This window comes from Chaetodon auriga, chromosome 16, assembly GCF_051107435.1.
Source record: "Chaetodon auriga isolate fChaAug3 chromosome 16, fChaAug3.hap1, whole genome shotgun sequence".
In the NCBI taxonomy this organism is placed as follows: domain Eukaryota; kingdom Metazoa; phylum Chordata; class Actinopteri; order Chaetodontiformes; family Chaetodontidae; genus Chaetodon; species Chaetodon auriga.
Window position 1 is genome coordinate 13,385,599 of NC_135089.1, and position 25,217 is coordinate 13,410,815.

The 25,217-nt window shown below is 42.5% G+C and overlaps 1 protein-coding gene across 8 annotated transcripts in view; it reads left to right on the top strand.

Moving 5' to 3' along the window:
* cacna1aa (calcium channel, voltage-dependent, P/Q type, alpha 1A subunit, a) overlaps window positions 1-25,217 on the top strand; it is a 77,253-nt gene that overhangs the window by 27,660 nt on the left and 24,376 nt on the right. For 6 of the 8 annotated variants that reach the window (XM_076752353.1, XM_076752346.1, XM_076752352.1 and 3 more), the window contains exons 7-33: window positions 793-896; window positions 1,022-1,137; window positions 1,926-1,970; window positions 2,113-2,196; window positions 3,068-3,274; window positions 3,789-3,901; window positions 4,120-4,232; window positions 4,325-4,456; window positions 4,628-4,700; window positions 4,988-5,105; window positions 5,700-5,767; window positions 5,930-6,036; window positions 8,326-8,376; window positions 9,223-9,391; window positions 9,714-10,345; window positions 10,520-10,869; window positions 10,986-11,121; window positions 11,401-11,530; window positions 12,034-12,093; window positions 12,254-12,360; window positions 18,520-18,619; window positions 18,770-18,930; window positions 19,225-19,365; window positions 19,464-19,665; window positions 19,806-19,970; window positions 20,399-20,509; window positions 22,214-22,297. In XM_076752353.1, coding sequence (XP_076608468.1) covers window positions 793-896; window positions 1,022-1,137; window positions 1,926-1,970; window positions 2,113-2,196; window positions 3,068-3,274; window positions 3,789-3,901; window positions 4,120-4,232; window positions 4,325-4,456; window positions 4,628-4,700; window positions 4,988-5,105; window positions 5,700-5,767; window positions 5,930-6,036; window positions 8,326-8,376; window positions 9,223-9,391; window positions 9,714-10,345; window positions 10,520-10,869; window positions 10,986-11,121; window positions 11,401-11,530; window positions 12,034-12,093; window positions 12,254-12,360; window positions 18,520-18,619; window positions 18,770-18,930; window positions 19,225-19,365; window positions 19,464-19,665; window positions 19,806-19,970; window positions 20,399-20,509; window positions 22,214-22,297 — 3,879 coding nt within the window. The remainder of the gene's footprint in view (window positions 1-792; window positions 897-1,021; window positions 1,138-1,925; window positions 1,971-2,112; window positions 2,197-3,067; window positions 3,275-3,788; window positions 3,902-4,119; window positions 4,233-4,324; window positions 4,457-4,627; window positions 4,701-4,987; window positions 5,106-5,699; window positions 5,768-5,929; window positions 6,037-8,325; window positions 8,377-9,222; window positions 9,392-9,713; window positions 10,346-10,519; window positions 10,870-10,985; window positions 11,122-11,400; window positions 11,531-12,033; window positions 12,094-12,253; window positions 12,361-18,519; window positions 18,620-18,769; window positions 18,931-19,224; window positions 19,366-19,463; window positions 19,666-19,805; window positions 19,971-20,398; window positions 20,510-22,213; window positions 22,298-25,217) is intronic. The other 2 variants (XM_076752350.1, XM_076752351.1) reach the window with 2 other exon arrangements.

Below are 25,217 nucleotides of genomic sequence, written 5' to 3' on the forward strand. Positions count from 1 at the left end.
TGAGCAAACATCAGAATGAATAAAACAGATGGGAAAGGCAGGAGAAAGGGGTCTCACAGAAGGACACAAAAGGAGAGAATAAAGAAATGGAGGGAGAGCCTGGACAGCAGGATGCTAGAGACAGAGAGGGAGAGACCAAAGCATTTGTTATATATTATTTACTCTGCACTGAGCAGCTAAATAGAGTGGCAGATACGCATTTACTTATTGAGATGACTTAAAGCAAAACCATGTCAGCCCTGCTGTTGTTTATGTTTCCAACAGCAGTGGACAGCACTTTTTACTGCACCAGCCTCTATTTCCCCTAATGGTCACATTGTTTGACATTTAATGATGATAATCTAAGACAGATCTAACACGGTTTATTTTTTTAATTCTCTGAAGAGCTTTTGACAGGGAGCATGTAACACACATGCTATGTGTGCGGTACCTGAATGCAAATAAATGCGCGTTAATTTGACGAGCAGGCCTAATAAATTGCATTGATATTTTCTTTTAATACGCGGGTGCTGAGACAGACGTTAACATACCCGTAGCCTTCAGCACAGACGGACCAAAGCATATGCCGTTGGAGCTGATTCATGCAGCTGTACAGTCATCCTACTATGTAGGAATGTTTTAATGTCTCAGTCATTGTGAGTGGTGGCAAATCTCCCAGTGCTCACTGCAATAAACTGTTAACCAAGCGATGTTTCTGTTAGCTTAGATGCTATTATAACAAGTTCAGAGGTGAAGAGCAAAACATTGATTACTCTGTCTGATGTCTGTGTGTGTGCGTGTGCGTGCTTCCAGAGCAACGATGCCTCAGGGAGTGCATGGAACTGGATGTACTTCATCCCCCTCATCATCATCGGCTCCTTCTTCATGCTTAACCTGGTGCTGGGTGTGTTGTCAGGGTAAGTGTGTGTGCATGTGTGTGTCCGTTTGTGAGTGTGAATCCTAATTTGAATCCTGTTACCCTCATTTAAAAATGTTTATTGTGTGCATATCACACTAAAAATGAGCGTGTGTGTCTCTGCAGGGAGTTTGCCAAAGAGAGAGAGCGTGTGGAGAACAGGAGCGAGTTCCTGAAGCTCAGACGACAGCAGCAGATCGAAAGGGAACTCAACGGCTATCTGGAGTGGATCTGCAAAGCTGGTACGTACATTAGTATGTATGTACAACCATAAAGCGCAGCAAAAATGACCCTGTTGGATTACATCATATGAGATCATAACAGTTTTGATACATTAAGATAAAATGTTGGAAGCAGGTGCTGATGATCAGATACACTTCCTACTGTTTGTGCTGGGTGCAGATTTATCTTCACCAGCTCAAGTCTGTTCCCAAACTTGTGGTGTCATCTCCCGCCTATCACGTTACACAGATTAAATATTTCAGTGAGGAATGTCTTCTGGAACCTAATTTCCTCCCTGGGGGAGGTAAAGTATACAGAAGGTATAGCTCTCCTCAGAATGTTGTACAAACAAACTTGAATTATGGCCAGTGCACTTGTACAGCCTTGACTTACATCACCAGGATTAAAGACACTTGTTTGATGCTTGCAATGAGAAGACCGGCTGTTCTCTTGTCTTTTTACTCTGACCTGTTTGCTGAGGACGGGAAAGATGTAGAGAAGATAAGAGGAATGGAGGGTTCGATGTTGGAAGGAGGGGATAAAGGGGCAGATAGAAAGGACAGACCTTTGATCTTCTTGAAAAGACGATCTACACAAAAACAAGGAAGCTAAAAAACAAAGGAGGGAGGGATGAGTACCAAGCACAGGTGCAGCCCATAGACGCTGTTTCCAGTTTTAATTAAAATGAGAAATGACAATTGATGATTAAAAAAAAAAAAATGATTGTCAGATGATGTGGAAGCCATCAAAGATACATTTAATGTGGCTTTCTACTGTGTTAACATTTTTCCTCATGTGTGTTTTGTAGAAGAGGTCATCTTGGCGGATGATGAAAATGAAAACGATTATGATGGTATGAATTGGCTGTTTTCTTTGTTCTGCGTTAGTGCATGCGTGATTATGTTTTTTTTTTTTTTATGATTCTAATGAATTGAACACATTCAAGCATATCAGTACTGTTGTACAATAGATTAAACATTTTTTTTCTGCTACAGGCTCCCGTAGGAGAGCCACGAAGAACCATAAGAGCAAAGCTGAGCTTCTAAACCCAGAGGAAGGGGAGGGGGATCTGGCAGTAGGTAAGATACATACTCTCCTTCTTTCTCTCTCTCTCTCACACACACACACACACACACACACACACACACACACACACACACACTCCACACACACACACACACACTAACACACAAAGGCAAACCACAGGAACATACAGATGCTATCTTATCTTGCATATCAGCATTACCCGACTCTCCTCTCCTTCCCTCTCCTTGCCTCCCCTGTCCACTCCTGTGCACTTCTCTTCTCGTGTTACATTTTTTTCCCCTGTCCCCAACCCCCCCCCCTTCATTTTCTACCTTTCTTTTCTCTAACCTGCCCTTGTTACATCCTCCCTTCCTCTCTCCTCCAACCCCTCTTTCTCCCAACAGTCGCTTTTTCATAAGACAAAGGGTTTTTCTATTCCATGTAGTGATATTATGTTGTGTACATAATCTAATTGGGACAGCATTTGCCAAGAAAAGCAGAGATGATGCTACCAAAACTGAATTATGCATCAATATTTACCTAAAAATAAAAGCAGATATAGAAAGTGCTTGTAAAACTCATTGGAGTATGTCAACAAGCAGAAAGTCTGTAGCAAATACTGTTATTGGTCTGGACAGATATGCAAAGGTGATGGCAAATGAATTGCTCCATATGAAAAATATTTGTCTTTGTTTTAATAATTTGTGGGAAGATACTCTCATACTCTTTTACTTGCCCGTTAAGCCATGGGAACATCGAGACCTACAGTATATCATATACTACATGTGCCATGTAAGTGTCTGTGTTTAAGTGAAAAATGACTATGTTCACTAAGATCCAGAATACACACAACCATCCTAATAAACCACTGTTGGGTTCACTGTGACGCTAATAATGGACAATTTGCCTCGCTTATCCTTCCAGGTTCACCATTTGCCCGTGCCAGCTTGAAGAGCTCCAAGCTCGAAGGATCGACTTTCAAGCGGCGGGAGCGACGGCTGCGCTTCTTAATCCGACACGTTGTTAAGTCCCAGGCCTTTTACTGGACTGTACTGTGTTTGGTGGGCCTCAACACACTGTGTGTGGCAGTAGTGCACTACGACCAGCCAGAGCCACTTTCAGATTTTCTGAGTGAGTAGGAGGGAGGGGGATACATGCATGCTTAGTGCAAACATGCACAGATTAGCTCCACGAATGCACAAATAGTCTCATCACAGATTACTGGAAAGGAGTGGGTGAGCAAATTCTTAAGAAAATGTAACTAAATCCACGAAAGAGCCGACCCAACCACTTAACACAAGCACATCCAAACATACGACGTCTTCCTTTCGCACAGATTCTTGTCGTGTTTCTCTGATTTTAGACGAGTTTGTGGTTTGTTCATTGTTTTCACCCAATACCACAAAACAGTATAGTTAAAGGTTGAGCTTAGAATTTGAATGTATTTGATAGAAATCACAGATTTATTTCCAAACACAAATTACAAAATAGAATTTTCTATATCAAATGCATACTTAAGTATATGATAAAACACTGCCCTTCCTTATAGACATGGAAGGATGGATAGGTGGGAGCATGATTTACACATGCAGGTTGAGGGATGCACGTACTGATTTCCTCCTCTTCTTCTCTTCCCTCCGTGAAGATTTTGCTGAATTCATCTTCCTGGGGATATTCTTGACGGAGATGTTTGTAAAGATGTACGGCCTGGGCAAGCAGGCCTACCTCAACTCCTCCTTCAACTGCTTCGACTGCATTGTGAGTCCGACAGCACTCGGGGACACACCTGTACACAAAGACACAAACAGATACACACACAAGCACAAACTCACAAGCAGGTGCAGGCATTCACTTCAAACCTATTAGACCTCACACACACACACACACACACTAACAAAAAGGCATTGATGGTTTGCTGACGTGTGCACATTATATTCCCATTATGATGAATAACCGTATGCTTGTATCCGTATCAGGTGATATGTGGTAGTATATTTGAAGTGCTGTGGTCCATCATCCAGCCGGGCACGTCGTTTGGCATCAGTGTACTACGAGCTCTCAGGTTATTGAGGATCTTCAAAGTCACCAAGTGAGTCTGCTGTATTGCAGTTTTTATTATTTCTTTATGATATATAATATGAATAAGCAATTAAACGTACACTTTCTTTTTGTTGCTCTCAGGTATTGGGCATCTTTGCGCAACCTCGTCGTATCTCTGCTCAACTCCATGAAGTCCATCATCAGCCTGCTCTTCCTGCTCTTCCTCTTCATAGTTGTCTTTGCCCTGCTGGGCATGCAGCTCTTCGGAGGACAGTCAGTGCTGTTTTCCTTTACCCTCTCTCCCTGTGTCCGAGATTGGTTTCTGTTCATTGCCAGATCGGCGAAGTCCTTGTTGATAGTTTTTCCAAAAAGATGCTTGTGTTTTTCCCCCCACACGTCTCTCTCTTCCATTTGACTCTCTCCCATGTTTTTTTGCCCTGGTAGGTTTAATTTTGAAAATGGCACTCCTCCAACCAACTTCGATACCTTCCCCGCAGCAATAATGACAGTGTTCCAGGTGAGGAAGGGAGATGGTGTGAAAAAGAGGAAGGGAGGGAGAGTTCTGGTGGAGGGAGGGAGGCAGAAAGGTGGGAGAAGACGAGGGCTGGATTAGGACTAAATGATTAAAGGACTAAAGAGGATTTGCATGTGAGGAAGTGATATAACGTGGAGAATGCTACTTTGGAGTTGTTAAATGTCATTAGTCGAAAGCATAATTCATCAAATTATTACATTTACGTGGAGTGAATGTGGCCTTGTCTGACTATTTGTGTGTGTGTGTGTCTGTGTGTGTGTGTGAGCCAGATCCTGACCGGTGAGGACTGGAACATGGTGATGTACGATGGCATCAAATCTCAGGGCGGAGTCAACAAGGGCATGGCCTTCTCTGTCTTCTTCATCGTACTCACGCTTTTTGGCAACTGTATCCCTTGACAGTGAAAATACAAAGAAGCACACAAAACACTCACACGTGAACTGGAAATGAAGACCTTTGCTTATTAATTATAACGGGGTTATTATTACCTCCGCCAAGGAGGTTATGTTTTTGGGCTGGTTAGTGGGTTTGTTTGTCTGTCAGCAGGATTACAGAAAAACTACTCACCCAGTTGTCATAAAACTTGGTAGAAGCATTAAACAGCATAGATTTTGCAGCTAATCTGAAATGACATTTGTGAGATAGGACATTAGACTCTGGCGAAATGAATGCCATACATCTTAAAATCCAGTAGATGGTACTAAAATTCAGCAGAGACAAAACATTAAATTTTAGAAATACGATGACTCTATTACACATTCCACATTCACGGGTAGCAGTATATCTCAGGTCTTCTGGTAACATGAATGATATGTTGGCTATGACATTGGTTCTTGTGTCATCTCTCCAACCCATCATTCTGCCAAGAGTTACAGTATACCCAGTGTTTTAGCCAAAATTTAGTCTACCACTGTATGTGCATGCTGTATATACATGTACAAGCAAAGTAACTTGCTGGATTTCCTTTAACTCTATGTTCAGACACTCTGCTGAATGTGTTCTTAGCTATCGCTGTGGACAATTTGGCCAATGCACAGGAACTCACCAAGGTACACTGCAGTCTGTTTTTGCTTAAAATCTCAGCACTTAATCTTTTCTGAACATTCAAAGTCAGAAGAACTGCACTCCTCTACTCTATGGATTCCTTCTGTTTCCCACATTTTCACGATTCCCACCTCGTTCATCTCTGGCTTTTGAATCCCCTTCTGCAGGATGAACAGGAGGAGGAGGAGGCTGCCAGTCAGAAGATCGCCCTGCAGAAAGCCAAGGAGGTGGCTGAAGTCAGCCCACTGTCTGCTGCCAACCTCTCTATCGCAGCGTGAGTTTCTGTCTACGTCACTCTGGCACTCTCGTTTTTACGTCCATTTTCTAAAACATTTTCAAATCAGCAGGAACTTGAAGGCAAACATTTGCATGTACCTTTAAAAAGAGACTCAATCAGCAACCAGGACTCACACATCTTTGAGAAAGCACACAATACTTCACCTAACAGAGAGCTCTTGATGCTGCTTAAGTTTACAACCACACACTGCACCAAATTGTTGATGAAATGGCCCTCCTCCCTCTTGGATTATTATCCAAGTGAGGTTTTTTTTTTTTTCCCCTCACAGTGGTGCTTTCACTGCGCAGTCTTTTATATGCTTATTCAGCAACACTATTAATTTGCTTCATCAATACAATAACAACTAAATTACTTTAAAATATTACTTTCGTAGGAATAATGGATCATCCAGTTTTTTCTATCCATAGGTAGACATACACACATTCTTTTGTGCTTATTAAAACACACACACACACACACACACACAAACACAAGCCAGCGCTGGAGTGATCTGGGCCAGCCCTCCTCTGTTCAGGAGAGTCAGAGTCTTTGATCTCTTTTCTCTGTATACACAGGGGTCTTTCCTTTCACTCCTGGTAAAGTTCACACAGTCTCACTCATAGACACACACACACACATACCGCACTATGGTCTGTCCCTAAAATGGCACAACAGGGGAGCCCAAGTCTGCTTAGAAAAATACCACACACACATACACACAGCTCTGACCTTTACTGCTTTGATACATCAGCCTCTGCCCACTTAATATCACACGCACATACACATCACGCACCGACGCATTGAGCAAACACGGCCAAGAGTTAAACTTCATGACATGTTCATCATTTCATGAATCACACTGTTTCTTGTGACTGCGTGTACTGTACTTCACTGTGCTGTGAGCATTTGTGTATCACAAACTTTATTTTATCTGGGAGTCCTATTAAGGTTTAATATTTCTTTTTCAATACAATGTACATGTATCTGTGTGTATGTGGGGTGTGTGTGTGTGTGTGAGAGAGAGTGTGTCAGTTTACTTAGAAAAGCCACACTAGCATACTTACCCAGTATCCTGCAGCAAAGTTGCTCAGGAAAACTAGACACTTGCATGTACTGTATGTAGAAAATGTGACAGATGTCTCTAGATGTTGCTTAATCCTTTTGCACTTTAAAACGAGTCAATAGTGTCTTAGATTAGATTTTAGTTAACTGTTTTATCTGAAACAAACCAAGTACTAGTATCTGTGTAGGGCCGCGCTGTGCGTTACATTCCACTGTATCAGCCTAAATCCAAATCCCTCATTTCTGGAATGCAAAAAAGGAAAGACATTGAAATTCCAAAGGAGATTTTCAAAGCAGGGATTTTAAACTCGGGGACATCAGTGGTGCATGAAGAATCTCTTAAGAAGATATTCCATGGTAGGTTCAGGAAGGAGGCTGCCGTGAAAGCTACATAAAACCCATGGAAAACAGTTGTAAGGATACATGACACTAACTAGTGCTCTCAGAAATGACAACACAGTGCACAGCAGATTGCAGAAATACAGTTACAATGTAGTTTGAAAGAGTTTCACTGCTGTGTTTTCAGTATAAATGGACGATAGCTTGTGATAACAGTCTTAACATTATGTTTAACCATCTTTTCCATTTAGCTTTGTTCTGCGCTAAACTGTTAGCAAGCTGTAAAGCAAAGCCGAGGGAAATTAAGACTTCGTACAACAAGACGTTTACTGGAAAAACATTTACATTTTAAAGTAAAAAATGCCACACAGACAAATATGAAGATCAGATAATGCTGGGAGCTGAGAAAGGTGTTGTCAAAGATGCAAAGAGTGATCGGGACAGAATGGCAAGTAATCATGCAGGGAAAGTGAGTGATGCAAGAAAGATGAAATTTGTGAGATTGCGAAAAGTAGGACAGCGAAAAACAAATAGGATTGTTGCAGATTCATAGACGGAGCAAGCCTCAGAGGTGAGTGTGTGTGAATGCCTGGGTGTGTGTGTTTTGTGCGTGTGTGTGTATGTTTGTACGTATGTGTGGAGGGTTGCATTCCAAAATGCTGAATCTTTTAGTCAAAGCTCACCGTTTCTTGACATTTGTTCAGTTTTCGCTTCTCGGGGATATATTTTACTCATTTTAGTAATTTTCACAGCCCATTTTATTTGAATAGTGACCATTTTTAGAGGTGGACTTTTTAGAAATGCCGGATGGATAGCCCATTTTGGAATGAAATCCTCCTTCTGTTCTTTCGTGCCATCTCACTCACCAGCTGTTTCCCTCCTCAGCAACAAAGTACACAGTGAGTGTCACAACGCTACCGACCCCTTTCTGGACTGGTATTTATTTATTTGTTTATTCATTTCTGAATCCCTTCTGTTGATTGACTTTACAACCATTCCTTGCTTTCTTTTGTGTTTTAGAACACCATCCTTTCCTTGTACCTTTGTTCCTAACTTTTTTATGAACTACATACCTGGCTTTCTTTAGCTGTTTTTTGTGTTGGCTTATTTTTAAGAGTACATTTTCTGTTGCCGTCACCTTGCAGTACGGCTGTCGCTTTACTGTGGTTGACTATTGGCCCTGGGAGAAACAGGAGTTAAAGCTGATTACTGGTAGTAGTTTTGGAGGGTAAGAAAGGAGGTGGTCACTGACAGTGTCAGTGTTTTCTGTATCCAGTAGACTACTCTGCACTTTGCCATCTATTCAGTAAATCTCAGTGGGGATTTTGGGGTGCCATTTCGGCTTTTTGTCTCATGTAAAGCCTTTTCATTAAATTCTATATGCTTTACTTTGGGTAAGTTAATTATAACTATTAAGTATACAATATATATTATAACAAATTCTGACCTTGCCTCAGTGTTATCCTCCATTTTTGTGTCCCCACATGGTTTACCAAATCAGGGCTGTCTTGCCCAGTGCTTTGGTAAGCTGTGTCGACACCCAGAACCTTGTTTTGTTGAGCTGCCTTATTCTGTAGGTCCAGCCAAATGACCCTTTAAATGTCTGTGGCCCACAGTGTGTCTTTATGTCCTGGCTATTTTATGTACTTATATTTTTGGTGTTAGTTTTCACATCATTCTCATGGCTTTATGTGTATATTTGCACAGCAGTATGTGTCTTTAAACAGGTTTTTAATGCTGTCAATCCCCTCCTCTCTCTGTCCACCCTGCTTCATTTTGCAGTAAGGAGCAGCAGAAGAACCACAATAAGGGGGTCAATAAATCAGTGTGGGAACAACGCACCAAGGAGCTCAGGAGACAGACTCTGGTGTCCAGCCGCGAGGCCCTCTATAACGAGCTGGACCCTGATGACCGCTGGAAGGCAAGGACAGGGAGGGAGGAGCACAACAATGTAAAGGACAAGGCAAACAAAGGCCCCTAGACTTGTGCTATCAGTGTACACAAGTGATGGCGATGACGATGACTGTTAACATGTTGCTTACCTGCTGTTTATTTATGTACAGAAAGTGTTGCCATGTGTAATCTATATATTGGCTAGAAAATGCCAAATGTGACTATAACTTATCATTGATTTTTTCTTTGAGAAATTTTGCCACTTTCTGTCTCACTACAGAAAGACTTGTGAATTATAACTTTTGTATCGTCTTCTTGTGTCTTCTGTATCTTCGATCTCTCCCTCTTTGCTGCCTCTCTATCCTCTCCACTCCTTGCAGGTGAACTATTCACGTCATATTCGTCCAGACATGAAGACCCACCTGGATCGACCCTTGGTGGTCGACCCCCATGAGAACCGCAACAACAATACCAACAAGACCACTGCAAACAATTCAGACCTTTGCTTCAGCCAGCACCATCCTGCTGATGAGCTCCACAGACAAACACGCCTCCACGAACACAGTGGCCAAGTGGGAGGGGGTGGTGGAGGAGGCTCGTGTCCAGTCAGGCCTCCCTTGGAGCGGGGCGAGTCCACAGAGAGCAGGCGGAGCCGCAAAGGTGAGCACCACCACCACACCTCACATGTGCGATTAGATGCCACAGTGATCCCCGGACCAGGCTCGGAGGAGAGGCCGTCCAGGCGCCATCACCACACCCGGAGTGGAAGCCGAGGGGGAGGGCAGTCAGAACACAGGAAACCCAGGTCACATCGAAAATGTGCGGAAGACGGTGAGGATGGCGGAGGAGGAGCTGGAAAAACAGGGAGGCATAAGAGCAAAGGGGTTGATGGAGGTGGAGAAGGGGGAGAGCAGGAGGGAGCCGGCGATGGCAGCGAGAGGAGGCCAAGAAGAAATCGCCATGGCAACCAAGTGGATGGCGAGGGGAAGAGGATGTGCCAGCACAGAAGGAAGTACGTCCATCGCACGTTGCTGTATCACCTGAAACGATGACCAAGATATTTTTCTGTCCTCTGATCCAAAAAGTCTATCTTCATTATTTCTTTGCTCTTCTCTCGTCTGTGCTCCTGTCACACCTTTCTCTGGACGTCCTCTCCACCTCTCCTGTCTTTCTCTTCTTTTTCTAGGGATTGCAGTGTCCCTAATCTGTCCACTACAAGGCCCATCCAGAGGAGGCTGTCCAGGCAGGACAGCCAGTACAGTGAGGATATGGACAACCTCATGAATACCAAACTGGTCTCTGGCTCTACCCCAACCAGCGAGGTTCACCCTAACCCAGTTACCAACCACGCTGTGGCCCCTGGCTTTGGATCTGCCCTCCATCTTGCTAACAGTGGCACTCATGGGAGTTTGGTCACGTTAGATAGCTATGGGAGCATTGCACATCACTGTGCCAATAGTGTCATCAGGCTGCCCCACCCTGACTACACAGCTGTTGATATGCCAATTTTCCCATCCACCAATGCCATGTTGCAGGGTAAGGGCTAAATGAACACGTGTTGTTTTTATTGGTATTTTGTCTCTTCTTTAACTGTTCTCTTTAATAACAAACGTATTTCCTCCATGCCTTTTGTCTCTCCCTCTTTGATCCAGTCAACAAGAATGCCAACACGGAGCCGCTGCCTGCCAAGGAGGATAAGGACGATGATGATGATGAGAAAGGAGGCGAAGGAGGACCCAGGCCCATGCCTCCCTTCAGCTCCATGTTCATCCTGTCCACCACCAACCCGTGAGTAGGATGCTTACAAATACATGCACGCACTCACCCACAATGAATCCAAACAGGCTGGCACGTACAGGAATGCATTGTTGAGGTATTCACCCATGGCTGAGTCCTGGATAGAAAATGTATCTACTATAACACCACAGTTACAGCACTTGCATGTGCACACACACACAAACACAAGCATACAGATATAGAAAGCAAAGCATTGTACTTACAAAGCAGACCTAATGGTATGCACAGCACTAATGCACAAGAAAAAAAATTGTCCTTGTCTGCTTCTAGGTTTCGACGGGCGTGTCACTACATCTGCACCCTGCGCTATTTCGAGATGTGTATCCTGCTGGTCATTGCCATGAGCAGTATTGCCCTAGCCGCTGAAGACCCTGTCTGGCCCGAATCCCCTCGCAACAATGTAAGAAAGTTGACGTACATTTGTGTACCGGTGCATTTGTTGCTTGATGTGTTATGTGTATAATGTTATTTCAATACCGTCTGCTTTTGCTTTTATTTAATATGCTGATTGTTTTCTTCTTTGTAGTATCACTCCAGTCCGCTACATGTGTGGAGCTGGGCCAGTGAATTCAGAAATAAATCTTACATAGTATCACATGGAACATATTATTCAATATAATTCAATTTAATTTTGACTACCATTATTTTAATTGCCAGTTTTTCATGTCATATTATGCATTCTTTTTGTACAACATGTTCATGTAAGTGAGTAGTTAAAATACAGCAATAAAACAATAATATCAGGTAATGCAATATATGTATGATATTGTACAGAAATAAATCAGAAATATATACATTACACTGCAGTAAAATGATTGGTTGACATCTGAATCATCATGCTGTACGCACTCTTTCCATTCGCTGGTTGCAGCAGCAAATCATTCCCTCTTTCTCTTTGTGCAGGTGCTGCGTTATTTCGACTATGTCTTCACAGGAGTGTTCACATTTGAAATGCTGATAAAGGTAAGACAATGTTCGGAAATAAGAATCATGAACTTCCTCCAGAAGTATTGAGAGGCGTTGCCCAAATCACAATCACGCACTTTTCATATCACACTGCAAAGCCAAATCACGCACCCATTTCCCGGGGCTTTACATTTCATAATCACCTCTTCTTCTGCAGATGGTGGATCTGGGATTGGTCTTGCACCAGGGCTCTTATTTCCGGGACTTGTGGAACATCCTTGACTTTATAGTGGTTAGTGGTGCTCTGGTGGCCTTCGCCTTCACGTAAGTCTCCCTCCTACCTCCCGCTGTCCTCTCCTCTCTCCCCCACTTGCTGCTCCTCCACCTCTCCTGTCTGTTTACTGCCTCACTGGCACCTTGGAGTACAGCATCCCCTGTTCTTTTTTATTCATCCATGGCTCAATACAGGCTCTCTCTGCCTCTTTTTCCTCATCCTCTGTCTCTAACTTCTTTACTTTTTTACCCTCTCACACATTTTCTCTCAGCTTCTCATCCTTTCTCCAGTCTCCTGTCTTCTCCCTCCCTAAACCTTTTCCTACATATGCTTACAAATGGCCAATCCTCTGCATTTGGCCCTTTCCTCTGCCTTTTCTCTCTCATTCAACTATGCTCCCACAGTCCTGCCTTTTCTAAGCCCCTCCATCAACCCCCTGTGCCCCAACATGATAAAAAAAAATCAGCATTCCCTTCCTGTCCACCTCCTCTTCCCCTTGTGAGAGGTGAGGACCACCCTTTGCACCTGTAACCCTTTAGTGGCCAGGGCGTTCTAGAGTTACAGGCCCATGCAAAGCCAGGCCAGGTCTTGCTGAACTGGCAACCAAAAATCTCCACACCCTTCTCCACGGCAAAGCAGGTACTTTAAACACTACTTAATCTGCATGACTGTGAGGATAAAATACAGTTACATTTGCATAAGTGGGTAAAGTTAGGGCTTTACAAGCAGTATGGTGGGTACAAAGCATGAATTATGAATTTGGGGATTTGCTGTCATGCTTTCACATGGTTGGGGAGAATATAAAGAGAAGCAGACCTTCAGGACTGCAGTCAGTGTTAAATGTAATGTGGCATTGCTTTAGTTTCATAGCCTTTAAAAATCCACTCTGTATTTTCAGGAAACAACCAAGTCTGTGCATACATGCCCTGCAAATGTTTAGCTTTTGTGCTCTTGTGTGTGGGTTACACCTGCATGGGGAAAGGTGGGCGTTAAGATAGTAGATTTGGCAGACACAAGAAGCATCCTCACATGGAGATCAAGAAACTGTCCGTTGGATATTGTTTTTTCTATCAGAAAAGGATTTACTGCTTATGCTGATCTTGTCACATTTTCACTGTGCAAGTAAGTGACCCTTTGTAATTTCCCTCAAAGCAAATCTGCCACATTATGAGCTCAGCGCAACTTCAGCTTGCCGTAAATGTCAACATTCATTGGCATTTTTTAAGTTGGAATAAAAATCTACATGTGTTAACTACATACATTATCTATTTGCTTACCATTTATGATATTTTCTGTATTTCGCCCACGAATGTTGACGTTTTGTTTTTGCAATCTTATGAAATCATGTTCAAACACTCCATCAGGCCCCAAAGATTCAGCAGGTTGCTTCATAAAAGTGGGATGCCAGAGACGTAATATGCTTTTTGTTGTTTGTCTTTCTTTGTGAGCATGAAGTATTGGTAATGCAGGGCTGCATACAGTAATTAACTGCCTTGCTTAAGTAAATGATCATGGTCCAGTTTGTTTGGGTACGCTTGCTCCTTCACCATTCATATGGTACGGCACCAAGATGTCTCTGACTCTGGGGGTTACTCCACCCATTTCATTTCCCAGCAGCACTAAAATAGCAACATACTCTGAGTTACCTGTTTATGCCATTAGGCAGCTGTACACCTGTGCGATCAGATGTGTCCCAGTACAATAGCCCTGCAATAAACCTTGTTTCTAAAGGGAGCATTTCAGTATAATGCAGTCTGATACAACTCCTGTAAGATGGATTGCATTAGTTTGTACAGGTGTAGCTGGTGGAGACTAATAGATGTGACTTGGAAGAATAAGAAGAGATAAATGACCACACATTTCCTAAAACTGAGACAATTTTATTCACACAGTATTCAAGTTAACTGAGATGAAACTGAGACTAACTCAGACTCAGTCCATGAGGATAGCCTGTATCCATACACACAGGATCTCCATATCCATGTATATCAACATGGAAATGGAAAAGTGACAGAAATAATTGAATGCATGCTCCATAATGCATTTGATGAACTATACTTGGTACTGCCTTAACTCTTGATGACTTTGAGTCATAAGCTGATAGGAAGTTTGCCAAGTGTAAACCAAAGAAAACCTCTCCACTTAACATTTTCCCAGCATGGTATCCTCTTACACTGTCCCCTCAGTGCTCCTCTAAACTGTTTTTCCATTGGTCCGCAGTTTAGTCCTGTTCACTCAGCTTTCAGACCACCTTAAATCTTGTGGAAGCTGAATGGCAGTAAGGCCAAAAGTTACCCCAAGAAGACTTAAAATACCCAGCTGCCCCTTAAAATGATTTCCTCTTCTTCCTTCGCTCTTTGTGTCCATCCCTTCACCTCTCTCACTGTTCAGAGCAACACCCAACATCTCTTGTACTTCTTCCTCCTCATCCCTCCATATCTTTTAACCTCATTCTAACTAAGGTCATTACAGTAACTATGCATTCTTAAAATGTACGGTTACATATACCCACCAGGTATTTAGATGCCTGCTTCTCCACTGTAGTTTTTGGCCTGCAATCTCATTACCTTGAAGTAGAAATCATTACCATTGTCAGTTTTTGAGGAAGTCTTGTAAAATACTGTCCTGTGATTTGATCCTCATACATTCCTTTTGTTTATTTCACATCCTATGGCTGCATTGCACAATGGTAAATGAAGACTATTGTCAGTAGATGAATTGGTATCTCTGCCTCTTCTCCAGTGGAGGTCTCCATTGATGATTTTGCAGCATCAATGAAAGATTTGCTCTCAGGGACCTGTTCTGAGTGCTGTTTCAACACGGCCTGACTGTATCCAGGTTTTGTGGCTTGTCTGTGGGAATATGAAATACGCACTTTGAGTGGAAATTTGGTGCTTTAACAAACAAACAAACTGGAGACATTTGGACATGTCTTTATCTTCGACTAAATGGCAGTAATATAGGAAATTTAAGCAGCTTGAACACCGACTAGTGCTTTGTACAGTAGCACAGTGTTACTGATTGCTGCCCAGCATGAAGATGAGAAATTGCTTGTCCCTATGTGAACTTGGCAGGTGCTCCAGGGTTCTAGTGGCAGTTCCCTATCTGTGAGACTGGCTTTTGCTCCAGTCCTTCTCTCTGAATCATTTTTATTTGTGTGTTCTTCCACTAACACTCTTCCTCCTAAATTCTAGTTGTGTATGTGGTACACATAAGCCTGTCTGTGTTACTGTTTGCACTGTGTGCTTCTGTCCTTAACTCTGCGTCCTCTTACCTCTTTGTGTCACATATTTACATGTGGGTCAACGTTATATGTGTGTGTATTTCATCTCTCTTTGACTAAGTCTAGACTTCTCAGGGAAATGTTAACTATGGACTACAAAATAGATGTATGCAGTGATTCAATGGCAAAAGTGTTAAAATTAATTGACAAAAATCCTGAAACCTCAAGTAATCACAGACAGCTCAATAAATTTCAAGCGATTTTTACACAAATGTTGAAAACTAAAGTAATAATGAGTAATAAATGGGTGCCAGACAAAGAAAACTTTAATTTTACAGCCAATTCTGTTACATACTCTATGTTAACATGACAATAAACTAACAAAACAATCAATTAAGCCAGTTGAACCAGTTAAGTCAGATTTAACTACAACAGGGGTTAACAACACTAATGGCTGATGGGGAGATCTGAAGCAGTCAGAACAGACTTGCACGCATCTAGATAGTGCCTTAATTCAATTGGTGGAAATCAAACAGCATTCCAGAAAGGCTCAGCAGCCTCATTGGAGATGTTTATCGCTCCTTTAATCCAATTAGTCTGGTCTGAGGGCTGTTGGTGTCTTGGACCGCTTTTGCCACTGTCTTGCACATTTCTGCAGCTGGCCTGAGCTCCAAGTCCAGACAGGCTCCGGACGCAGAGACGCTGAACCAGTTGGTTAGCTTAAAGATACACCTTGACATTTTTGAGTTGTTTTTTTTTTTTCTCACCAGGCGATGTTTGCTGAAGTTGGCATTATGTGTTTTTAAAAGAGTTAACGGGCGCCTTGATCCTGCATTTCTAGCAGTTCTCATTAACAGTACATTAAGCACCGATGTAACTTATGAGGTTTCAGCTCAAAAGAATAAAATGTAATTAAATTATTAATGCAATTAATACAATAGTACCAGCAGTTGTCACTCCCCGACGCAACACCTGACCTGTGCTCCAGTTTCACTTTTCGTCTTGATTTTCAGTGTGCTTTTACGTGCATGTGTGTGTTAGTCTTGGTACCAGTAGTCTGGGTGGGAGGGTTGATCTAATCGAAAGCAGGCCTTGTGTTCTCTCTTTTTCTCTCTCTGTCTCTCATATGGATGTTTTCCCTCAAGAATCCCTCCTTTCTCTGTGTCCCATGCTGTTTCTTTCTCCCACCCTTTGTCTTTTGTCTCTCTCTCCCTTTGTCTTGCTGTCTCTCACCCCTTTCTCATTTCTCCGTTTGGACCACCAACAGCGGCGGCGGGTAAAGTTCTCTCTCTTTTTCCTCCTCATTTTCTCCTTCTGCACTCTCAGCGCCTGTTCTTCTGATCACACATCTCTTTCCCTTATCATCCATTCCTCATCACAGTTGACGTCTATACTTGTCTATTCTTCCCTTTTTGCCATTGTTCACCATGGAACAGCTCTGACTCAAACACAACTAAACCTCAAGTTCAGGTCCTCAACTGAATCATGTAGATATGTAACATTGGATATTTTGTGTTAATCATGGGTACATCAAAGAACATTATCATTAACACAGTAAATGTGAACACAACTGAAATTAAAAGTTCCTGTAAGGACACTTCTGGGTGAACCTACGAGTGGTTCACACATGCACACGCGCGCACACACACACAACAACCAGCAGTCTACCATCTGGTATAACAGCTGCAAGATGCAGGCAGCTGTAAATACAGCTGCTTTCTCCCCTAAGGATCACTGTCAGTGACCTTTGACCTTAATGTCGTCACCCTGAGCTGTGAGGAATTTAGAAAAATCAGGGCAGAGAGTTAAACTGCCCTAAAGTTTTTCATCACGCTGAGAAGTTAACCAGTTATTTCAGGAAACAGTGTGCCTGTGTCACTTCAGTGAACTTGGTACTAACGTGCATAGTGAGTTTATTAACTGCCAGGCTCACTTGCAGTTCTTAACTTTTTCAAAACTTTGTGAAGAGGGTTCAGTGCGACTGAAACAGAAGGTTTTTCTTTTTTCTCCACACTTGTACCAAGAAAAAAGAAGGAGTTTTGACTCAGCATTTCAATCAAGAAATGCTTATAAAAGTATCTTTGTCTTTGCAAAAAAAATGACCAACAAGACAAGATTCCATGCTGTTCGAACAATGCTGTGAAACCAGCTTATCCTAGTTGTAGTTTAGAGTTGATAGAAATTCACTGGTTGAGTCATCAAAAGAGAGAGTTTGGCTGTTTAAGTTTTTACCATTTTTTTTAACAGTTGTGAACTACATTGAAAGTTTAAAGAGTGAGAGAAACTATACACTTTACTGTAAGTTACCACTCGAACAAGGCCTCCTATAGTCAGCTGTGCTGACAGAAAATACGGCATTGTTTATGTCTCGCTGAGACCACGACTAAACTCTCTCTGCAAATGCCTCTGTGTAGAATAGACTTCTCCATCATTCAAACTGCTGCTTAAAAGAGAAAATATCGCAGCATGGAAAGCAAGGTTTCAATGCCGCATGAAAGTATTTCACCAATAGCTGGGCATGTGCAAGCCGAGGCTTAAGCCGACTTTGTAAAGCATTGAAATACATTGCAAAGTATGAAACAAGTGTAGCGACTAGATAGCGTTCAGACAGGAATGACATCAGTTGTTCCCATAGCATGTAGTTGTAAAATACCACCTAACTCTAGCATGTAGCTACAATGCTAACCTCACCCTTAGAAATAAGGCTAAAGTGTAATATGATAGCAATGCTGCATGTGTTGCTATGTATTTAATCCAGACGCAGTTACTCATTTTGAGTTAACTCGGACACAAACACCATCAAGGAATGGCTGCCCACTGCCATTTTGGAATCGAGAGGACTAAGCCTGTCATATCCACCTGAACCTTCTGACTCTGTGTGTGTGTGTGTGTGTGTGTGTGTGTGTGTGTGTGTGTGCATGTGTGTGTGTGTGTGTGTGTGTGTGTGTGTGCATGCGTGTTGGTGTGTGTCTCTATGCATGTATAGGGGGAGCAGTAAGGGAAAAGACATCAGCACTATCAAGTCTCTGAGGGTGCTGAGAGTGTTACGACCCTTGAAGACTATTAAACGTCTTCCCAAACTCAAGGTATGTTTACCGAAACAAACTCGTACAGCAGCACAAGTAACATTTGATGCCACGATTCAAGACCAAAGCACGCAAAAAAATTAAATCCAGTATTTCTTTCATACGGTAACCAACACTTCTCCCTCTGTTTTTCTCTTTCTCATTCCTCAGGCTGTGTTTGACTGTGTGGTGAACTCTCTGAAGAATGTGCTCAACATCCTGATTGTCTACTTACTCTTCATGTTCATCTTCGCTGTGGTGGCTGTGCAGCTCTTCAAGGGACGCTTCTTTTACTGCACTGATGAATCCAAAGAGTTTGAGCGTGACTGCAGGTCAGGAAATACCCCATCTGCCTCCATGTTGAAATGAAAACTGCAGCGTGCTCCAAGTTGCAGAAAGTCAGCCGCATGACCAAGCGCCAAGCCGACTCGTGGAGCTTTAGCGCTCAGTGCGAGAGACACGGTGATGTCATTTTTGGCGCGTGCACCCTCTTACCAGGGACACTGCGTCAAACATAAATCTGGCTTAATGTCTTCATCTTAAGCATCTACTTCATTGAAAAAAAAATTTAAAGCAAACCCCCCCTTTTACACATTGTCCTGATGATGTGCTATGTGGTATTTCAGGGGCGAGTATCTGGTGTATGAACGTGATAACGAAGTGAAGGCGCAGAAGCGGGAGTGGAAGAAGTACGATTTCCACTACGACAACGTGGCTTGGGCCCTTCTCACCCTCTTCACCGTGTCTACTGGAGAGGGGTGGCCGCAGTGAGTATATGTGAAAATGCGCAGTCAAATGCAGCACGCATACTCTCTGACAACCTATAACCCCCCCCCCCTCCCCATTCCCTTCTCGTCCTCTGCAGGGTGCTGAAGCATTCAGTGGATGCGACTTATGAGAATCAGGGCCCGAGCCCGGGGTACCGGATGGAGATGTCCATCTTTTACGTGGTGTACTTCGTGGTCTTCCCCTTCTTCTTCGTCAATATCTTCGTGGCTCTCATTATCATCACCTTCCAGGAACAAGGGGACAAGATGATGGAGGACTACAGTTTGGAAAAGAACGAGGTGAGAAAGGATTAAGGGAGCGAAGGAGGATGGGGATGAAGAGCATTTAGAGGTTGACCGGAAGGCAGAAAGAAGGGTGACTGTAACTAGCAGGATGAGAACTAAACTGATTTCCTGTGTGTTTTTTTTTTTTTTTGCAGAGAGCCTGTATAGACTTTGCCATCAATGCCAGGCCCCTGACACGCCACATGCCACAGAACAAGCTGAGCTTTCAATATCGAATGTGGGAGTTTGTGGTGTCGCCGCCATTTGAGTATACTATCATGGCAATGATCGCACTCAACACGGTTGTGCTAATGATGAAGGTAAAAAGTCTACAAGCTACAAACCGAGACACCGTAATACACACGTTAACATAAACACACATCAACAATACACTAACTACTGACTGCTGAAGTTAACATCTCGCTCTTTGTAACTTCATCTCTTGCTGTCTCTCCCTCAGTTACAAAACATAAACACTGGATTGTGTATACTATTTTCTGTGATAGAAACAAATGTAATGAATATGTCTGACTCCATTGGGTGAACTGTGTGTCTCTTTATTTCTTCATACTCTTCCTCCTCCTTTCTGTCCCTGGCTGTGTGTGTGTGTGTCGTATGTGTTTGTGTCTTCGCACATGTCTACATTAACGCACACATATCTGTGTGTATGGCACTCCATTCTCTTGTATTTGCACACTGGTTTGTTGGTATGAATGTGTGTGCTGCGTGCGTGTGTGTTTGTTTATAGTATGACGGAGCTTCTACAACCTACGAAGCTGTGTTAGCCAACCTGAACATAGTGTTTACCTCCCTCTTCTCCATGGAGTGTGTACTCAAGATCATCGCCTTTGGAGCACTGGTGAGTGTCTGTGCTTGTGTGGGTTTGTGGGTAGTGAAGATGTACTGCTCTAAAATCAGTTATTGTATGGTATCACTGTGTCTATGTAGATTATTGATTAATGGCTATCTGGCAGTGTATAACAGTGAGACAATAGAGAAGCACCAGTGTAGATCCACTGTACCTTGTCTGAAATCCACTCTTACCTTATTGCCCACAAAAACGGCTCTATGTTGTGTTATATTAATAGCTATATAGCTACAATAAGCAATTTTGCTGAGAACAGTGAGATTCAATATTCGTGCATGCCTGATAACCAAGGCAGTGTGCTAAAGGAGACTAAGACGTAGAAAACAGTGGATTAGGTAAATTAAATGACACTCTATTTCATGTGTTAGCGGTCTTCAGTGCATCCCCGTTCATTATTTTGTAGCATTAGGACACATTGCCTGTCTGTGCATTCTTGTGTACATATTCAAGGAGAAACTGTGGGGAAATAATGAGCTATTATAGGGAAGAAAATGCAAAGAAATCGGAAAGTGCCAGAAGTCAGCAGTAAAGTGTGCAGTCATCGGCGCTGCAGAGGAATGGGAGGAAAGCGGACAAAGAAAAAATGGATAGAGGAGATAGTTTGAGGATGAATGTTGGGAGGAGATACAGGACAGAGGGGGGATGGTAATACAGTAATTAGAAGAACGAGAGTGAATGACAGATAGGCAGTAAAAGAGAGAAGCAAAGATTACAGAGAGGGTGGAGATTAAGCAGGATGGGATTTGAATCTGGGAAAGTGCACTCAGACTCACACTGAGCATGCACAATCATACATACAAATAATGCCGAGCCTCAGAGACGTGTGTGTGTGTATGTGTGTGTGTGTGTGTGTGTGTGTGTGTGTGTGTGTGTGTGTGTGTGTGTGTGTGTGTGTTTGTCAAGGTGGTTTATTCTAATAGCCGCCTCCCTTGCTCTCTTCCTTTCCCTCCACTTGTCTAATGCACAGTTTGGCTGCAAGCACTATGTAGGAGAGCAAAAGAAGCAGACCTCAATCATCAGCTTCACTATCCCTCTTTCTCTTTGAGTCTCTCTCCCTTTAAAGCAAACATCAAAGCATCTATAATTACGTATATCTGTGGATTAATGTGTTTGCGCAGATGTATGGATGGAGTTAATTGCATATAGGAGAAGGTTATGATACTCTTTTTATGAGGAACTGGAAGAAATTCAGGATGACTTCTGTTGGTTTGGTTTATGATATGTGGCTGTATACAGCATGTGACGTTCGATGGCTGGCGTAGTGTTCTGATGCAGTACAAGTTGTCCCCAGCTTGTCTGCTGGCATTCATCCAACATGCCATCACCGATGGTCCATTTGTCTTATCTAATTTCTTCTTGTTCCTGTCGGACGCTGACATGTCTTTTCTTCCACTTTCTTGTTCTCTTTCTCTTTCTGTCTGACTTTCTTTGTCTTGCTATTTATTTCTCCCATGGCCTCACTCTTCATTCTCTTTCTGCATTTTGCACTTCAATCCTCCCGTATTTCAATGCGGTGTGTCTATGCTCCGTTTCTCTGTAAACATTTGGTCTGTCTTTTCCTTTGTACCCCTGCCACATCTGTTTCTTTACATTTTATGGTCTCATTCCCTCTCACCTTCCCCATTTCCACCTCACCCTTCCTCCATCTTCTCTATCCCTCCCTCGCTCCTCTTTCTTCTCTTCTTTTGTTCCCAGAATTATTTCAAAGATGCCTGGAATATTTTTGATTGTGTGACAGTTCTGGGCAGCATTACTGACATCCTGGTTACGGAGCTTGGGGTAAGTAGCAGGGATCTGTAGATGTGAGTGCTGTACTAATGAGTCAAAACTGTAAACAAACCAACATGATACTGTATTACCAATGTTTGTTAAGTGTATGTTTGTTGAGCATGTGTGGTGAGCTCCAGCGTGTGTCTATGGGCTTATACATCTGTCACATTGTCTAAAAAGCATACAGTAGACAAGACAAGGAGTTAGGGGACAGCGTGAGTTAGTGGCCACTGTTGAGTCTCGCTTTACTCAGTCATGCATGAACGTCTCTTGAAAGTCTTATATAATTGTCCCAGTTGGTGGGACGAGGAGAGACCAGACTCCAGCTAGCCAGCGCTGAGCTGATGCTCTGTAGTCAGCCGCTGCACAGCTTCTGTAAGCAACCCGAGGAGCCAATCAGATTATCTGATTGCATCTCAGGTGGCTTTGCAGTTGCATTAGACATCTGTTAGTAACTGTAGCTGAAGCATGGAAGATCCAGATTAAGATCTAGATTTACTTCTGTGGCCAGTGTTACATTATTACTACACAGTGCATTAAATTACCTAAAATGGCAAATGTAGTGACACCCATCATCAGCTGTTCTCTCCAAAAAAGGTTGCTTTAACTATAATCATGTGAGAGAACATTGAAAGATGAAACCAGTCAAAAAGTAATGGGTGATTTATTAGCCAGAGTAAGGGAGCATATAGCCATGAAACAGCTGATATGTATAAGTGTGGATATGTAAGTGCATGTATCTGGGAGAGTGTCGATTTTGTAACATTTTTTACCTGCAAATGATTCTAAAGGTGTGTTCAGACAGAGCATGAGTCGGTTTTGTAGATGTGGTCGTACAAAGTCAATGTGAGGATGCAAATGGTCACATTGCACATACAAAGTATTTCAACTGGAGCAAAATATTCATGCTTTTCCTCTGCATTTCTAAATCTGTTTCGCAAGTATATAGATATGTGGGTTGTTTGAAGCAAGTAACCCACGAGAATAATGCAAGGTGAAAATCTGCTTCCTGTTCCGTCTGCACACACTTTAAGTGTTGCCTTAAAATGTTTAACTCCTGCAGAGTTACAGGTAGATCTATAAGGAATGGGTTACATAAACTGTGTATAAGATATGTATCAACCGCTTCAAAAGCTTTAATCCAAAGCGGTAAATGTATTTGCTAGACCATATTCAGTAGCTGCATAGCCCATAGCAAATTTTGTGACCTACACACTTTACCTGCCTGAGGAGGAAGGGATACCATTGATTCAAGCCCTCTTAAAGTTTAAATTGATGCACCTGCAAGATTTTGATAAATATTAAACTGACTGGTTGGTCTTTATTAAAGTACTTATACATTCTACATTTTTCCAACAATCTCCTGCTGTCTGGATCATTGGTATCTCTGCTGTATGTATGTACAGAGTCTGCAGACAGGAAGCTGCTGTTGTGCTAACTTATCTTTGTATTGACTGTTGATTTCTTTCTTGTTTTTATCTTTTTACATGCTTTCTTTAAATCGTCCACAAACTTAACGATGATCTCCTGTAATCTACTCCGCCCCACCCCCTTCTCCCCCCAACACCAACTACTTCCTGCGATTCCGTCCAATCAAAATGCACTATGAATCCTCTGTGTCCACCCATGACAACCGGCTTGGTCAATCTCTGGTTGTTCTTCGAACCAACCAAATATCCAAAAATTTGCCGCTATAAACCATATGTCTGCAACATCCACATGTAGATGGTTTGTAATTTTTTGGAGATATTATTTTACTGCATTTGTTTTAACTGCAATGTGCATGTTTTGCTTGACCCCCACAACCCTCAGCTGAGGTCTAAATTTGTTAAATTTTCATTTGAAGTTTACTAACCTCTCTACCAGTCACTGTTCATTTGATATATTGTATTCAGCCATAAATCCTATTCATACTGTACATGCTTTCCTGAAAACTAGTGCTTAGTTTGTAAAGGATAGGATTGTATGAACTGGATAAGACTGCTACATATCCATTAGATTAGCCATTTGCTGAATGCACATACATAGACACATACACACTCACACATATGACAGTGACTGGGAGGGTGTTTCCAGTAACGACAGAGTGGATCCAGAGCTTTGCCCCTGGCAGAGAGAACAAGTGATGCATGCTGCCCCTTGCATGTCTTTGGCAGGAACTCCTTATTTTCACAACACACAAACACACACACACACACACACACACACACACACACACACACACACACACACATCGTAGATGAAACCTGCATGTGCCTGCTGCCAGTCCCTTTTGAGCACTTCAAGCCTCACATCAGTTGCACTTCAGCTGCAATATTTGTTCTGTCCTGTGATACGTGGTTGAAGAACTCTGCCAATTTCATGTAAATTGATTAGAATAATTTGTAATTTCAAAAAGTGAACAAATACCGATTGATTCAAATCAGTCAATAGTTTGTCAGGCACATAATCACACTGGTGAGATTTGAAATATATAAACTGAAAGAAATTCACTTTTAATTACCTCAGTTGGTCCTTCAACCACCCTCTTGCTCTTATTTGGCTGTGACATTTCTACAGAATGTCACATGACTTTGGCAGCCAATCCTATTGGATGGTGCATCAGCTGCCATTAGCTTTACCGGTGTGCCTTGTATCAGTGCAGATCTGCATGCTGTGGCCTTGCTTCATATTGAAATACTGCATATTTTGCCTTGAGAGAATTAGTGCATTTGGTTGTCTTTCCAAGGAAATGTCCTGACATCCCTGCACTTGAACTACTCACCATTCCTAACACAATTACTGCTGCGTAACCCAATTGGATGAAACTAGTTAGATTTGGATGATTTCCTTCCCCCTGTGTTGTTTGGTTTGGTTTTGTCTAACTTAATGGATATGAAAAGCTTGTTGGAGCCTTGCTGATTTGAGTTTGGTTTGCTTTGACTTGTTT